Below are 18,153 nucleotides of genomic sequence, written 5' to 3' on the forward strand. Positions count from 1 at the left end.
TTGTTTTTTTGGGTCTAGGGCTTTTGTGATTCCTTTACAGGTGCTCGCTTTTGGAGAAATTCCTGAAGTCTACTGTTCAAGTGCTGGAAATTGCTCCCCCCGTTGTTTTCAATTAGGCACTGCAAGGAGGTGTTTCTTGATCTTTTGCCCTCTCATTTATTTTGTGTTTTCTGCCCCGACTTAGGCGGTATGATATAAAAGGTATACTGCTGTGCTCGACTTGAATTTCACTGAGGCAGCATGGCCAATTCAGAGAGTTATTCCGCTTAAAAGCAGGCCTGAGTGATAATTGGAGTTTTCTTTGGTTTTGGAATTTGTATTTCATGCTGGTTGGCCACTGGAAGTCGAATTCATTTCTGGTGGCAAGTAGGCTGTCATTTTTTACTCCCTTTAGCAGTGTCGGGGAGTAATATTTCTTTTTTAACGAGTCAGCCTAAAACCATTTGTGTGAGAGGGAGCACTTCTTCTCTCGTCTTTGGTGCATTGGGACAGTTCTTGCAAACCTAGAAATGGTTTTACATGAATAAAACTAGAACATTAAAGAACTAAGTGATTTACTATTTATAATTCAGAGTATCCATGCATTTTTGTTTAGAACCCCGAAATAGCAAATATGGAAATGCAAGAAATGTGGGGAATAAAGCAAACATGTTATATCACACAACTTAATAAAATAACTTTCATCCCCAAAATTTTTCCATTGAAGGTGTCTGCTATCACATGCACCAATGCTGTTCTATTCTGGAACTATTTACATAACAAAGAGCTATGAAAATATGGCCATGTCTTAATACATTAGTCATATGACGTGATGCCCATTTGAATGGTGCAAGGTCTCTACTTCTGTCACTGAAATATAAATAAATAAAATAATTTTCCAACCTTTGATAGCAAGGCTGTAAGGAATGCTGTCTTTTGCTCTCAAACTTTCTGCAGTCGCATGTTGAATAGTGTTGCTGCTAATGAATGCTGTTCACTTTGGCCTCCTCTTGCGTAAGGAGAACAGATGGAAGAGGTGCGGTAATTTTGGTCTCCTGCAATGGCAACAATTGTAACTGACTTTAATGGATTCAAATTTAAGTAGCAGTTGGATTAAGCTGCATGGCATCGTGATTCTGATATTAATAACCGGTGACCCTAAAACCATGAACCATGATATATACACTAGTCAAGTAAAATTTTCAGGTCCTGTGAAGAACAAAGAAAAAAGATCCCTCTTCTGAAACCATTTTATGTTTGCGCATTAAATGGCCAATGATGTAGGTCGAGAGTGCAAGAAAATTACACATGCCTTGCTGGAATAACAAAATTAAGATCACCAAATAGTGAATTGCAAAGTTAGGCACTAATTTCAGATGAAAGACATGAAAGTGAGTTGGCGTATACTTTGTTGTATGAAGAAGCAAAGATGATGTTTCTTCATTTATTCTGTTTTCAAGGTTTCAAGATCTCGTGACAATTACAGCACAATAGGCAGAAGATCATCAACATAATGGTTAGTAATATTTAATCTAGCCTTTGCCGATATTCAGGACTCCTCCACAGGAACTTGAATATCGAGACCCATGAACTGATTTTCAACACAATATATTGAGTGGATTAACAACTGGCGGATACTTATGTTACTGGAGCGAGGAAAACCAAATCTTTTTACTAACAAAGAGTCCTAAAATGCATATTCCCTGAATTGACAATTACAAGTTCCCTTCTGAATCCGTAGGCAGCAACTAATTTTGACACACATTCCTAGACTCACCTGATTGGTAGTTGGGTGAGAGAGAACCACTTGATGTGCATGCAAGTAGTAGCCACAGTCTCCTGGAACAGGTTTTGTTGGCCTCTGGTACCCCCTATAAATCAAGAAACGAATAGTCACTTGTGAGTCAGTTTCATTTTTATGAAACTTGTTATACACCCTTTTCTGTTCTCCTCCAATTTCAGTGGCAGCATTCATATTGTCAAACAAAGGAGATCTTTATAACTGTTTTCTGATATGGATTTGACAGAAGGTGATGAGTTATTGCTATATAGTCGATCCACAATGATCAGAGTAGATCAACAAGACAATAAATAACAGGTATCACGATTCACACCAATCCTTTCCTCACCAAAATCAAAACTTTGTAAGGAGCACTAATTGCCTTGATAACTCAAACTATTCATATATTCTCCCAAAATTTAGTGTTGGTGCTATGAGATTTTCACTAAGGAATGGGACAGGCAATTTTTGCAAACATAACACCAATTATGAGATAGGGCATGGTTAATAACCAATGTAAAAGACGTCATCTTATGATATAAATAATGTGCTGAACAAGGCCTAATTAGATCAGGCCACCATCTGAAAAGCTGTCCAATTTGTGTAAGCTCTCATCTGAGAACGTAAAATGTAGTTATGAGAAAAAAATTCAGCAGAAAACAGGTAGTGGGATACATAGATCTGCTCAGTGATCTAGCTTCCTACCTATATGTTTTCTAGTAATTTATCTACTAGCTAGTAGGAAAAGATATGACGGAAAAATAGAAAGAAAATTGATGTTGTAGATAAAACATTTGCATACCCGTCTTTTGCAAAATTCTCATCAATAATTTCAGGATCAAAGCACTTTGGTTGTCCACCACCAACATAAAGAGGATCACCTGGTAGAGGCAAAATCTCAAGCTCTATACCAACACAATTAATCCGGACTTTGCACTTCATAACAAGGTAAAGCACTTTGGCAGCTAAACAAAAAAATATTATATTATAAAAGCATGGGATGTGAGATCCAAAACGCTTTTACAAGGGAAATAGTTTGTCTTCTAGATAAAGTGAGGCTTTCTCATGGGAAAGTGCCTGAGATCTGCAGTAAAACCTGCTCATGACCTCCCATCGTGTTGGGCATGCAGAAGCTTCATGGTTTACATGCTGACAAAAGATATGTTTCGGAGTTTCAAAGTCAAAGGCGATATTCATTTGCATAGCATTCTGGTTCATGTTCTTACTAAAAAGTGCCCCACTCTTTAAACCAATGATACAAAAGTAGAGAGCAGAGCTAAAAAGAAGACACAATGATGTTGCTGCCCAGAACTGTCTTCATGCACTATAGAGAGAGAACTTGTGCAAAAAAATGGGAAAACTTAGGATGTAAAGCTGAAGATTGAATATACCATATACTGAATGGGAAATAGGTCTCAAGTCTTGATCTTTTGGCCCTCACAACAATGCCCTATCTAGGCAATAGTCTCAGCTTCTCAATGGGTATGACTTAGGCTCCCACAAATTAAAATTCACTACAACAGATTTTTCTGAACAGTGGCAGGGCTAGGCAGTGAACTTCCTGCCCCTGTTTGGAGGGGAAGGGGAAGGGGGGAGAGAGTTTGAAAAGTAGTTACAAAATATTATATGTTTTGAAAAGCTTTACTTTTTTTGAGAGGTATGATTAAAAGTACATATCGCCAACAATTACAAAAAGCTTAATTCACAAACGAGGATAATGATTGATAACTACACATTAATTGCTTACTACAACATTAAAGAACTGAAATTTTCCTCAAGTCCAATATTAAGAATTTATACATCCCATATTTACTGAATCTCAGGCAAGTACTATGATAACAAGCAGCAGTTGAAAGGACGAATGTATTGCATAGACAAACTACTTAGTTGCGAGGAGGATTACTTCATGATTATAACCTAACGGGAGAAATCAATGCAATAGTCAAAACATTTTTTAATGTTTTTTGTTAATATAACATAATGCTTTACTATTTTGATCTTTATCAAACTATTGGAGGTTTCTTTCCTTGTATTTTCAGTAGCTTGCATTTTATATAAGTATGATCACAAAATAACAATGAAATGAAAGGGTTTAAAAAGGGGAAAAAGAATTTTACTACATTTTTTTTCTCACACTTCAAAATGACCTAGACAATCTCACTCTTATTTTATTGTCCTGATAAGGTCTGAAGGTAGTCTCTTTAAAACAATGTAATTTTTGTGAGGTTGGAAAATTGAAAAGGACTTCTTTGCGAAGGTTGAGAGGGGCTTTGGTAAAAGGAAAATGATATTTGGCCCCATGATTTTGCCCCTTCAAAGTTACTGCTCGGGTATTTTAATTTTTTTCTTGAAGGTTAAGGAAGTGACTATTAGTTAAGTGTATTTGTTTTAAAAAACGTGTAAAGATGTTTAAAAAAATGGAGATATTAGCACTTCAGACTTTACCTAACAGAGGATGCCCAATGAAAGAAAGATGGATACGGATTTGATGGGGCCTTCCAGACTGAATCTCGACCTGTTAAATATTGTCAGATTATAGAATGTTATTTGTGCTATAGAAGAAAAGGAAAAGAACATAAATTCTTTTTTTTTTAATAGGTGGGAAGGAATATAAATTCTTTCATCAAAAAATTGTGTACCCTATTTTCCCTATCATAAATTCACCAAGTAATTCCTATATACGCAGGTCATCTCCTTATCAGTGCTTGCTAACATTTGAAAATTGGCTTGAAGTTTCCCAGATGAGCCATTGCCTTACAAGTGCCAGTGAAGATTATGCAAATTAATGACACCTCATTCAGCTACCTTCTAGAACTTGCTGACATTTGAAACTCAGGTCCATCATTTTACTTACACAAAGATTTCTTTTTTCTTTTTGTTTTGTTTTTCTCAATGATTGTAGAATTCCCCTTGCACAATAACGAAATTTCTTTCAATAATATCTTGTCACAAGGGGAATTGGAAATCAAGATTCTTGTTATGAACCCTAATTTGTTGGGTAAAGTACATATTTGGTCCCCAAAATTTCTTCCTGTTTTGATCTCCTTCCTGTCTTTCCACTTGCAAAAATTTACCAGAAGACTTTTATCATTGTTTCTATTGTGTTCCTCTGTCCAAATATGTTTGTTGGGTAAAGCACACACTTTTGGTACCCCACTGTGAGAAAGTTCAGTTCTCCCATCTACCGTTGGTGTCAAAGGGGAAACTACAAGGAGCCAACCAAGTGGATTAGAACCACTAATAAGGTTGGAGGACCAGGATTCTTCATCCATTGCTGTTTTAGGAGTCCCTTGATTCTGTTTTTTTTTTTTTAATAAACAAAAGAAGTGTATATGCCCAAGTTTCACAGAAATGCTTTACTGATAATATAAGTTTGAATTAGTAAAACAGTATGTGATCAGTCAAGATATAATAAATTAAAGCTGGTGGATATGATTGTTCATCACCATGAAAATATAAATCATAAACAGGGAGAACCTGCACCAATGTGTGGTTCCCTTGCACATCCCTCTCAACAACAGCAACTTTACTCAGAGCTGGTTTCCCTGTTCAAAATAGAAGGGAAAAGGCTGAATATGATAGGAAAGATGTACGTGATCAAAAACAAAGAATCGATCTGCCAGCAAAAGATGATAGCGAGTACTCTCTCAGTATTTTGACAAGCAATACTCTATCAAAAAGATAGGATAAAAACCAAGAATCACTTTTGATATAATACAAACATACAAGATATTTCCTTAATAGCAAGCAGATGTTACATCCAAGAAATTCCTTCTTTAAGACGTCACATAATAAATGATATTAACCTGAGGGAGAAGCAACGTACAGCCCCTTGGCAACACCAGGATACTGCACCATTCCAATGGGCTGTTTTATAATTACCTGTAATGCAAAAATAACTTTCAGCTCGTAAAACTGCTAAAACCTAATTATAGCTGAATATAACACTCTCTCTCTCAGTCCCTCTCTCTGTATCCATGATTTACAAATAAACCAGTCCCCATTGACCTCATTCTTTGCCTTATTATTAAAGGGGAGGACATGGCATTTGAGTTGGGTCTCATTGGCAGAGTTCGGAGTTATAAGGGACAACGTTTCCATAAAAAAACAAAAGCCTAAACAGGAAGACCACCAGAACTCCTCTCCCCCCAACAAAAAAAAAAAAAAATGACAAAGTAAATAAGATGACAGGCAAGAGAAGAAAAGATGCATCAAGTGAGAACATTCATTAAAAATTATGTTTAGCACCAATGAAGGGAGAAAGTTGATAAAGATGACTCAGTAAGGCAGCACCAACAAAAAGTCAAAACAGTTATGCCGAGGATTCAGTGGTACACACTCCCATACATAGATGCATAGATGCATAGATAGGATATAATATATATATATATTTGATTGGTAAACAAGAATTTTATTGATGTATAAGATATGTACATACAATATATTTTTTGGAGGGGCTTATGGTGTAAGAGAATTGAGAACCTTCAACAAGGCACTTCTTGGAACATGGTTATGGCGTTATCATCATGAGGGAGACGCTCTTTGGAGGAATATTCTAGATGTCAAATATGGGAGCGTTTGGGGTGGTTGGTGCTCTAAGAAAGTAAGAGGGACTTATGGCATGGGAGTTTGGAAACTTATCCAGAATGGTTGGGATGATTTTCTCGGTAACTGCAGGTTTGTGGTGGGAAGGGGCACACGCATCAGGTTTTGACACGATATTTGGTGTGGGGATGTTGCTTTGAAAAACGTTTTCCCCTCTCTTTATAGGATTGCGTCTGATTAGGGTTCCTTGGTGGCTGATAATATGTGCAGTACTGCTGATTCATTAGTCTGTGAGATTCACTAGAGCTGTCCAGGATTGGGAGGTGGGAGACATCACTAATTTCTATAGTGTGTTATATGCACTGAAACAAAGGGCAGGAGTGGAGGACCGATTATTCTGAAAATGCACAGAAAACAAGAAATTTTCAGTTCGTTCATACTACAAGGCCTTGACGACTCACTCCTTCAATGCCTTCCCTTAGAAGTGCATTTGGAGGAGCAATGTCCCCCTCAAGGTTACTTTCTTTATTTGGTTGGCTTCCCGTGGTAAAATACTGACTATAGACAAGTTAAGAAAGCATAGACTCTACATAATGGATTGATGCTTCATATGCAAACACAACAGTGAATCAGTGGATCACCTTCTTCTTCATTGTGAAGTAGTTAAGATATTATGGGATGAAATCCTCTCAAGGCTTGGTATCGCATGGGCTATGCCTAGGAGGGTGATAGATTTATTGTCTTGTTGGCGAGACATTAGGGGCAATCGCCAGATCACAGCTGTATGGAAGATGGTATCTTTATGTTTAATGTGGTGCACATGGAACGAAAGAAATGGCCGTTGTTTCGAGAATAGGGAACGCTCTCCGGATGGTTTTAGGGTTTTTTTCTTTCATACATTGTTGCTTTGGGCCTCTTCTATTGTATTGAATGGAACGAGTCTTAATGACTTTTATGCTACTATCAGTAGCACGTAGTTTTGTAATTAGGCTCTTTCTTGTATATTTCCTGCATACTCGGGCTTTGCCTATTTACGTGGATCAATAAAACCTCTTTTACCTATAAAAAAAATATTTTTTTTGGAGGGGGTGGTGGAGCAAAATAGAAATCATTTCAATACAGTCCTTCATATGTAGAATTCTTCACGTGAACTGCAGTTAAAAAGAAAATATGGTTTTAACAACCATATGTGGAATTCTTTAAAGTTAACTGTGCTGCAAAGCCTACAAAAGTAGTGAACATTAATGGCTCTTTGAGTCATTGGTCTTATTTGCTTGTAAACATAACCTAGACATAAGAGATTAAAAGCTGGCAATATTATTATCAGCAAAGACAGATACATACACTTGCATACAAGAGAAGGAAGAGACAATGTCGTGATAGGGTTTACCTTATCATCACTAAGTATACCAGTTACTAGCGCCCGGTATATCTTCGTAATTTTTCTTACTTCACAGGTCTCCAAATTGGCAATTCTGTGTGTGAAATTGCATATTTCATCAGCAACACATGGTGTGACAGAAAATGAAAGCCATCACTAATGCTTAATACACGACAAAATAACACACAATTGGCCTATTTATACTATATCAGGCATTGAAAAAAAAAAGTTATCTATTTGACATTCATCTTTTAATAGCTGTTCCATTCATGAAGTGTGGGTCTTTCAAGCTGTTGAACAACACAAGGCAAAGTTAGATATTTGTTCCCATATAGTTCCGACTCGAATGTAAGTAATGACTTTTCTAAGTATCTCCATAAGCATCATTGATTTACTTTAGACTATATTTTACAGAGTTTTTCAAACCAGAGATTCTTGACCTTGTAGTGGGACCAAACAACTGTTCTGCGAAATTAGGTCAACTGCCTATCATAATCAACAGCTCAACTTATTATAAAAGTGATTGTCCTTGGCAGCTTTATCAGCATCCCGGAAGCACATACACAAAGCCGATATGAGCATCTTCAATTGCATCTTTTTAAAGAATTTTTGTGCCACCTAAGGATGCATTCTAGTTAACATATTGTGATGCATGCCTTTGTGTTGTATTCTGACTTTTTTCTTTTTCAATGGTGCCCTTCCCCTTCCCCTTCACTTCTTACTTCTTCCTTCTTTTCTTTAACCAAAGGATATTTGAAATATTTTGCCAATGGTGAGGTACTTAGCAGCCAAACTTGAGTTCCATTGCCTTTTATTTTCCTTTGGAAATCTCCATAGCCACTAAATAGGCTTGGTTGAAGTACACCTCCTTCGTTAAGGTGATTGAAAAAATCCATACCATAAGATAGATTCCATTTTTTGTATGTGATGATGTTAGAAAGGATGAACATGACAAGGTATTATTAAATTACTGTTTTTTTAATAAAAAATTTAAACATATTTACCCATGCTAGGAACTTGGATTATGGTGGGGTCATTAGAAATGGCAATGCCTATGCAGTACACACACACACACACACACAGAAATAGTCATCGTTAATGGAAAATGAACTATCAGTCAGTAGATAAAAGATAACAAGATCTCTAATGGAAAAAATAAACTATCAACAGAAATAAGATTATGATCAAGATTGGCCAACGCAGAAACTATAAGCAGACAATAGCAGAATGAAAATGGTGATTTCTTCAAACCTATTGCCTTCAATACTAGATGTCCCATCGGCAAAGTATGCTGCAAGGTGTGTTTTGGCAAGCTTCGTCTTGGCACAAAGCAATATTCCTATAACAAAATCAAACCAGCAAACGAGAATATAAAGGCAGTATCATCAGCAGTTGCTTTGTCACCATGAAATTAAATATATTTACTGGAACAGTAGGGCCATAAAGTGAGAACATTATCGGAGATAAAGGAGAAAGAAATATCTACAAAAGATAACAGTAGAACCTGTATAAGTACATGGCAGATTTTTTAAGGAAGATGGATAAGTGGAATGGGCCTGTCGGATCAATTGTTAAAGAATCATGGGCCTGGCAAGGGCCAGGGTAGGCTGGGTCATCTTGCGTGAAGTTGGTCCAAAGGGGAAAACAAAAACAAGCAGGCAGACCAGGGAGATTATGAAAAATGCAGAGGTGGGCCAACGAAAGCCCACGAATTCCCCATGCAGAGGTGGGCCAATGAAAAACGCTTTGTATGCAACAAAAAACGAAAACACAGAGCATGCAGACTGGAATTTCAAGGCCAATTTGATTTGGGAGGGCATCCTTGAAAAGGTGGAAAGGGGGATTTATTTATCTAAGTGAGAAAGGATTACTTTGATTAAGATTTTTCAAATTCACCCACCTGTTTTTGGTCTTTAGTCTGCTAGTGTAACCAATCACATTGAGGAGTTACAAATAGATTTTTCATGGGGCAGAATGGGAGAGGAGCTAAAATTCTACCTAGTAAATAGGCCTAATGTCTGCTCCCCAACTTCTAAGCGTGGTTTGGGTAATAGGAAATTGTTCACACTCAACCAAGCCCTCCTAGAGAAGTGGCTACGGCGGTATGCCCATGAAATATATATCATGTGGAGAGAAGTGATTGACATGAAGAATGAGAGTGTTTTGGGTGATTGGAGCTCTATGAATGAGACGATGAGGTTGGACTATGGAAAAACATCAAAACAGGTTGGAGGTTTTCAGGACATATCATATATGAGTTGAGCAATGTTTCTGAGATAATGTTTTGCAGTTCTGCTTTGCATTGGTCATACTGTTTTTGCCTTTAGATCAGCAGCCAATAAGGTATTGACTCGTCAGCAATTTACATTATAACACAATGAGGATGACTACATCAGAACACCTAAAATACCCTACGTCTTTCCCTTCTCTTTTGCTACCCGCTGCTATCTCCCATCGCCGCCCAGCCATTCCCATGCCAGCAGCCCGACGCCAACGACAGGCAACCCAATTTCTTCCTGATTCCAGTCTCCACTTCGAAGCAGACTTTGATTTCTTCTTGTTTTCATGGGATTTATCATCTGAGACGTTCTTTGTTTGTGTTCAATTTCTGTTTTGCAAATACATTTCAGATATATCTCTAACTTGTCAAAATCCCACCCAGTTCCAAGCCTTGTATCTCTGGCTTTCACGTGAAACACCTCAAATATATATGTCGTGAAAAATAGTAACCATTAGAAGGTAATGTAATTGGGAATTGCAGATAGTGGAGGGTCATAATTCATGACATTGACAAGGGACCTACATAGCTAGCTACTTGCATTTCTAGAACACCCTTGAAATCACTCACAACTAAAGAAGATCTAAGAAGAGATATGATTTTGTAAAAGAAAGAGGAAAAAAGAGGCCAGCCTAGTGAATCACGAGAAAGAATGAAGTGTGGCATATTTCATGGCGTCATCTTCATTACATACAGAGTTGGGAAAATAATTACGATTTTGGACTTTTATCTTTTGAATCAGAGTTAATAATTTTCGGGTAATGGTCATTTCCATGGCTTTGATCATAACGACGAGGTTTCGTCAAAGGAGGTTCAAAGCAATTTCAATGGTGCGGGGTTGGGCTCTAATTTGGGTTCAATGGAAGACTCTCTTCCCATCAAGTAATTTCTTTTTCCCTTGCCGACAGAAGCTTGTTCGGCGAAGTTATTAAATTTGTGGCTATATCTTGCGGTGATGACGGAGAGAGGAGGCGAAGAGAGTGGAGGAGAGGGGGAGATGATGAAATTTCATAAAACTGGATTTTGGGGGAGGGAGAGAATGAGAGGGGATGGGTGCATGCGTGCAGTGGGGGCACATGATAGGTACGCTGAAGAGGCTTCGCGTAAGTTACCTATTGGTGGGCTGTTTATTGAAGATAAACAGATGGACTGTTTTGAAGATTAACTCAATGTTTTGGCATGATGGTGTAAAGATCAGCCTCTAAAAGAGGCATTTTCAAATCCGTTCCACACTGTTCAGGCTAAGGATGCATCAGAAGCAGATTATTTACAATCCCCAAACATGTCTCCTCAGTTGCAGTGGACTTTATCAGAACAACACAAGATTGAGAGATGAATCTCTTCGACTAATTCTATGCTCTACTATATCCCTCTCAGTTGAGACAGGATGGGAAAGAAGAAATGTGTTAGACCATATCTAAGAGAGCCAGGGAGGAGTGTTCAAAGTCAAGTTGTTCTATAATGCATGGATCCCTCATGATAGTAGTAGCTTTCCATGAAAGTCTAATGACTGCTCTAGGGATGATGAATCCATGGATCACTTCATACTCCATTGTGAGATAACTAGCACTTTGTGGCAAACAGTTTTTGGTCTGTTTAGGCTATAGATCAATTGATGCCTAGATGTGTGGCCGATTAACCAGCATGCTAGTAAGGAGAAGTTGAAAATGATCTCAACCGACTCTTGTGGAGAATGATTATGATATGTTTAATGTGGTGCATATGACAAGAAAGAAAGGGTTGGAGCTTCGAAACAACACAAGGACAATGGAGGAACTCAAAACTTTCATTTTTTATGCACTATACAATTAGATCATTGCCCACTTACGCTTATCTAGATTTAGCTTCCAAAATTTTCTTGACCTCTTTACTTCCACAAAGGAGTATCTGATGTATACTCCTTGTGTAATTGCATATTGCCTCCTAATCATTAATAAAATATATTTGACTTGCCAAGAAATAGTAAGTACCATTTCCTTATGAATTGTACCCCTACCGTGATATTTGGCAACATGAAATCCATTAGTAATGACAATCTATCATGAGTTAAGTTTTGAGTTGAAGTGTGAGACTTCAACCACATACCCTAAAAATCAATAGATTTATGTCCATCATTTGAGATCTCTCTCTCGTGTTATTCTGATTCCGCATTGATCACTACCTTTGTTAAGTGAATTGCCCTCAATCAACATCCACCCCTCTTATTGGTAGCTTGAATCATAGAGTTGACGAATTAGATTTTAATTATACTCATTTACGCAGCTCTGCCAAAACAAACTAGGTGATGGAAATTTCAATTTTAGATATGTTATTCAGCAATACGATTTATGGTCTAACCTGAAGTGCCCCTTCCCAGGCGATGAACAGGAACAGGATGTGGTTCTTGGCGTGCAAGAGAAGAGCCCTGCTTGCTTGCCCACCACTGAAGCTGTGTTAAAGCTGTCCGTTGCTGGAAAAGGCCACCAGGTAAAACTTGTAGGCCAGAAGGCTTATTAAGGGCAACCTGAGAAGGTAAGAATGAAAGAATTAAAATGATCCGTAATAAGGTAATAGTCAAAAGAAAGGATCTCATATTACTTAACGCAGAAACTCCGCTGTTTCAACTTTCAACTAGTTAAAAAATTGTGTTCTTTAAAAACTACTAAAATAAAAGTCTAATTAGCAGCCAGAAAAAAAAAAAAAATTAAAATGCAAACAATTCCACATTCAAAAAACCCGAACTTGAAGGAAAATTATAAGTCCTTGACCTGGAACCAAAAATACAATACATATACACGTGCATACCATATCATCATCTTCATATAAAACTTCGAGCAAGTATGGCGCCTCAGGCTCTCTCCAAGGAAGTCTGTGGTAGACAAGCTCCGAACCAACTCTAGTAATTTGATGACATAGAATTCAACCAAGAAAAAGCAACGTTAGGAATTTCTCGAGCACAAAGTCTGTCGATTATTCAGAGTCATATTTTCGAAGGAACCTGAGGATTGTGTTGGGATCTGTATCAGCTCGACCATCAACTGCTATCTGTGCAAGCCAGCAAACGCAAGGATTTCGAGAGTAACCATATTTGCAGAAATCATTCTCAGAAACAATACTTTTTCGGAGTTGGATAATCGAACCTGTCCACTCTCAATTCGCTGCACCCAACTGCTCAATACAATTTCGTTGTTAATGATCATCAGGTTGTTTCTCTACTAAACAGCAGGAGAGAGAGAGAGATGTTGATTGAATTTTATGTGTTTATTTAGTTATCATTTTCCTTCAATGCCTAAGCAACCAAACCGCATCTACTTGTAATTTGGAAAAAGAAAAAAGAAGCAAATAATGCCCCGAAATTGGATTCGATAGAATATCAATAGGCATATGGCTTACCCTAGCCGAGGGGCTGAATTCTTGTATTTACTAGAGTAGAACTCTATCAGCGTCAATTCTGTGAATCAAACGCACATTCAAGGTAAAAATCAGAAAGGAGAGCGAGAAAAAAGAACATCTTCGATCCGACTTTCTAATAGTTACGGATCTCAGAAAATTTGAAATATTTAAACGAGCTTAAGAGAAAAAGGAAAAAATAAAGAAAAAAACATAATTTTGTAATTTTCTTTTTCTTTCACTCTTCTCAGCAATCTAGCGTGTCATTGATTCTAATACAGTATATGTCCATAGGTAATGAGAGGACCGGAATCGGAGGGCCGAACGACGTCGTTGTAGAACAAGCCGTCGTTGAGATCGGGCCAGGGCAATCCGAATGTCTGAGGCTGACGTCTTTCTGGAGGGTTTGTCATGGCACTGTAATGGACCCGATGGACTTCGTTTGGTTAGTTGAAAAGTGATGGAAAATGAAAAGAAAAAAACGGATATTCAAGATAATACAACTGCCTTTCCGGGAAAGCCAAACTCCAAGTTTTTTCTCAACAAAATTATTCTTCAACGAGTATAAATGAAAGCTTCAGTCCTTTTTATTACAAGTCTGTGAACCTCAAGCAACTCCTAACCAATCAGCTCACAATTCCGACGGTGAGGGACGAGATTGAGCTTGGCACCGTTGACGGTGACTATAGTTTTTCGTCTGACGGTGATGGTCTATCACTGAATCACTGAAAACTTGAACGAGTCCGAAGTTTCTACCTTCTAACCTTGGGTCCATTTTGAGTTTCTGGCCTGAATCTGTTTGATTTATAGCTCAGCCTAATCCATATAGTGTTGGGCGAAGGTGTGACCTTCAAACTAGCTAGGCCCGGTAATCATTCTATGGGAATTATTAGCTTTGCTTTGTTTTTTTCGCCCCTGTTCTGAATTGTTTTGGGGGGCGGGGGAATACACATCGGCTGTTAAACACCAGACCAAGTCAAAATGTCGAAGATAAATGATGGATGAAGTATTAGTTGATCAGCTCCCAATATAAATTCAATTGAAATGGGCTGTCAAAGAATCATGAAGGCCGGCCGGCTTAGTTGAAATTTCCTCGGACATTGACGTTATATACGGTTATACCTACTGCACCATACATCATTTGCAGCAAATCTGATCACTTCAATCGTGAAAACAGTACAGAAATAAGTAAACCATTTTCATGGTATTTCATTTATTCCATTATTTTCCGAGAAGTATCCTCAATAAGAACGTAGCAAAGAGCCAAAACAATACGAAACAGGCACGCATAATTTGTTGAACACAAAATTACACCTTGTAATAAACAAGAATATAACACAAGATGACATAAATTGTGAAAAAAAAAAAAGAATTAGCAATAAACATCTGCTGGAGAAGAAGACCCAGACAGCTCAAGGGAAACTGGATTCCAGTTCACAATTTCACCACAATGTCCGCCTTTTGATTTAACCACACTTGGCTGATTTGACCCAGCAGGTGCTCCTGCAAGAACCAATTTCTTTGCAGCTACTGCCTTCATTCGGTGACGTTCTGCTCTAGATCCAATGACCTGTCCTAACACTGATGCTGCAATGGTAAAAGCCATAGCTGCTTTCGGCATCAACACAGACTTCCTCAGCATACCTATGAATGGAACAGCCGCATGAACTGCAACGAACCAGGCTGGAGAGAATTTCTCAGTGTGTTCTCTCCATATCCCTAAAGGAACATTTGCTGCCATGCCCAGTAATCCAATCACGAGTACTTTTGCAGGCAGGGGTTGTGGCCGGAGGTTCTTTGCAAAAGCAGTTTGTGCTAGAGCTGCTCGGGCTGCAACTATTGCAGGCGGGCACTTGAATTTCATGCCTGGAGGGGGCTGAAATGCCTTAGCAACTAGGGGAAGAACATTGCTAACTGCTTGATAGGACTTTGCAATCGGGCAATTTCCAGTTTGAAGCCACTCATTGCTCAATGCCTCATGCTTTGAATTTCCTCCCTGAAAGACGATCATACAAATCATCAAGAGATAAGTAAATGAGGAACATGAATAATGATGGAAGTTCAATCAAAAGCAATGAGTGTCTTTGGTAAGCGATATGAAGTATACGTTCTAAGAATTTCATAGAACTTAAATTTCACCGTGCCTTGTGGCATGAATAAAATAGTTCCCCAGTAATAGCTTAGACCTTGCTTTGAATTTTATATAACAGAATCAAGTGTGAAAATCATAATTTGAATAGATCTATTTTTTTCATATAGGTATATAGTTCGAGTTTGAACTAAAAGGACAATAAATTACCTGTGAAGAAGACTCTTTCTTGGATGACTTGGATTTTCTTTTCTGACTCTTCCACTTCTCAGAAAATGAATCAAAACTGAAGGGTCCTCCAGGTCCAAAAGATGACAGGCTGATAGTGGCTGCCTTAGCCGCTAAAGGATTGAACGGGGCTGGAACTTGCTCGGGCACTACTTTCTCAGAACTCACAAATGAATTTGCAGAAAGGGGGACTACTCCGTCGCATCCATGGAAAAGCCTAAATGCCATATCAAAATTGGGACCATCTTCAAAAATGGGACCTTTGGCTCCCCGTACCTGAGCAGGAAAAAGTTAAAGAACAAATAAGAATTCAAACAAGCATGGAAAAGCTGAATCGAAGCATGGTATGCCAGCGCAAGACATGCAGGCACAGGTTTGAAATTAATAGCTGGGTCTGCATCACGGAGAGGCAACTCAAGAATTCATGCCGCAGCTCAAGAAGACATCAGTTTCGAGCTAAATAGTAAGTCAATAAAATTGTGCACAGAAAGATGAGATAGGACTACCTTTCAATCTAATACTAAGAGACACCCATATTACAGATGTTTTAAATGAAAGAGTAAGCCATTGAAAATGGGTAACTCACAGGCATTGGGAAAGCCAGGGATGATGAGAAGGAGAAGTTAGTCGGTTCATTGATGTTCCTTAAGAATGGACATCTAAGCATGTCCAGCTGAGAAGGCGTAGACTCTTCATTTAGGTTTCTAAAGAAAAATTCCATATCTATTAAACAACGAAGTGTCCTGCACATAAACAAAGGAAAATCAAGATTTGTTAAGGGAAAGAACATAAAAAAAATTCAAATAAAGTGCTACAGTAAGAAATGCAACTGATTGAGGGTGACATCAACTAAAGAAATTAATGTCTATTATGACTTTTCATCTAAAATTTGTTATACAGCCACAAGCTCGAGCTCAAGGGTGTGTCAAATTAAAAAAAAGAACTAGCGTCAGAAGCATAAATTATCTTAAGGAAACAAATTGAGAGAGGGAGAGAGAGGGAAGAATCAACTGCAGTGACTAACCCAGACAAAATGAAATCCCAAGGACCCAACTAAATTTCGGGAAATCCCTTTCGTAACCCCCAAAATTACACAGTTTCTGAAACCCAATTCAAAACCCGTCTAGCAATCACAAATTTATCATGCCTTACGTATTTAAAAAAATATCGAATTACATGTCGCACCCAAATCTCCTTATTATCAATCTCCTGCCGAAATCCTTTAATTCAGAATGGAGTAAACCTAAAGGCCACAGGCCCACAGCAGATATGCAAGACAGAATTTTCCATCTTACTCTACAGAAAAACCCAATAATATTATTAAAAATAAAAAAAGGAGCGTGTATTACGAGAGAATCGATTTTGAACGGGAAAAAAAAATCCGAAACCAAAAATCTATTAAACATACCACGCAAACTGAATATACAGCTCTCAGAAATAAAAGTAAAGTTACTAGAAATACAATAAAAATGGGAAAAAGAAGACCTGGAAGCCAATAATAAAAATCTAAAACAAAAAAATAATGAATTGCGCGTTGAAATGGAAACGGTCCGCAATATCACGAACCCAGAAAGATTGAGGATTAGAGGAATATTATAGACGTATTTACCTCGAGAGGCTTGGAAGGGCAAAGAGGAACAGCACCGGCCGATTACTGAAACAAAAGCAGGAGAAGCCAAGAAGGAACAAAGAAAGGAATCGGACAGTGGTAGGTGTGAACAATGAAAGATGGTTAGACGATGATAGAATGCTTTTCTTTATTTGGTGAGAGAGACGCCGTGGTATGCACACGCCCTTTATCACGTCGTGGTATGCACACGCCCTTTGGCTTTGTTGAGTGGCCGCCTAGAGAGAGGAGAGCAGATCGCTTACCAAGCAGGAGAGGGTCAGCGACTCGGCGCATACGCTTCGTCAAGATTTGCTGGTTGTTTATTCAGGAGACAGATTGGGCTACAAGCCTCTAACGCGTTGCATAGAAATTTAGAACTTTCTTCTTCTTTGTATATATATTTTTTTCAATTTTTTGGGATCACAGAAAATTGAGGAACGAGTTAGGTACTCTCGTTGGCCCGCCTGTCTGAAAGTATCCTTGTTGCCTACCTCAGAGTTGGTTTTGATCGATCATAAATAAATAAATAAAACAAAAATTCTATATACAGTTCTTTTTGTGCACTCTTTTGTGCACTCCAGTGATATGATTGGTTAGATATTAAAAAAAAATTAATCCAACCAATCATATCAGTAGAGTGTGCAGGGAGTACGCAAAAGTGACTGTATGTAGCATTGCTCTAAATAAAAAAGGCGTGGGCATGTGCGTTGGGCTTTGGATTTAGGGTCATGCTTTTAGGACGAGTATAGTGCGATAACTAGAATTCGTTCCCTTCTCATCCAAAGCGAGTGATTGAATAATATTTAGGATAATAGTTTTTACATAATGGATGTGTACGTCATTGTGGTCATCACCTAACGGCTAACCTAACCACCAGATGATAGAAATCCAAAAC

General features: G+C 38.1%; 2 protein-coding genes across 4 annotated transcripts; both read right to left on the reverse strand.

The window, feature by feature from the left end:
• Positions 1-669: 669 nt before the first annotated feature.
• LOC122289571 (RNA pseudouridine synthase 5) lies at positions 670-14,304 on the reverse strand. 3 transcript variants are annotated; one of them, XM_043096709.1, is made up of 15 exons: positions 13,968-14,304; positions 13,640-13,749; positions 13,336-13,393; positions 13,083-13,110; positions 12,941-12,987; positions 12,748-12,838; positions 12,301-12,466; positions 8,937-9,024; positions 7,695-7,779; positions 5,566-5,641; positions 5,237-5,304; positions 4,205-4,274; positions 2,562-2,640; positions 1,757-1,850; positions 670-1,034 (listed from the first exon to the last, which is right to left on the reverse strand). In XM_043096709.1, the coding sequence occupies exons 1-15, from the start codon at positions 14,105-14,107 to the stop codon at positions 960-962; spliced, it is 1,275 nt and encodes a 424-aa protein (XP_042952643.1). In that variant the 5' UTR covers positions 14,108-14,304; the 3' UTR covers positions 670-959. The 3 variants fall into 3 exon arrangements, with proteins under 3 accessions (XP_042952643.1, XP_042952657.1, XP_042952652.1); XM_043096723.1 differs by having other exon boundaries at positions 13,939-14,112; XM_043096718.1 differs by having other exon boundaries at positions 13,840-14,112.
• A 213-nt stretch (positions 14,305-14,517) lies between these two features.
• Positions 14,518-17,646, reverse strand: LOC122289589. The gene is made up of 4 exons (XM_043096735.1): positions 17,259-17,646; positions 16,236-16,392; positions 15,632-15,925; positions 14,518-15,328 (listed from the first exon to the last, which is right to left on the reverse strand). The coding sequence occupies exons 2-4, from the start codon at positions 16,368-16,370 to the stop codon at positions 14,705-14,707; spliced, it is 1,053 nt and encodes a 350-aa protein (XP_042952669.1). The 5' UTR covers positions 16,371-16,392; positions 17,259-17,646; the 3' UTR covers positions 14,518-14,704.
• Positions 17,647-18,153: the final 507 nt, after the last annotated feature.

The sequence above is a fragment of the Carya illinoinensis genome, chromosome 1 (genome assembly GCF_018687715.1).
Source record: "Carya illinoinensis cultivar Pawnee chromosome 1, C.illinoinensisPawnee_v1, whole genome shotgun sequence".
Lineage (NCBI taxonomy): Eukaryota > Viridiplantae > Streptophyta > Magnoliopsida > Fagales > Juglandaceae > Carya > Carya illinoinensis.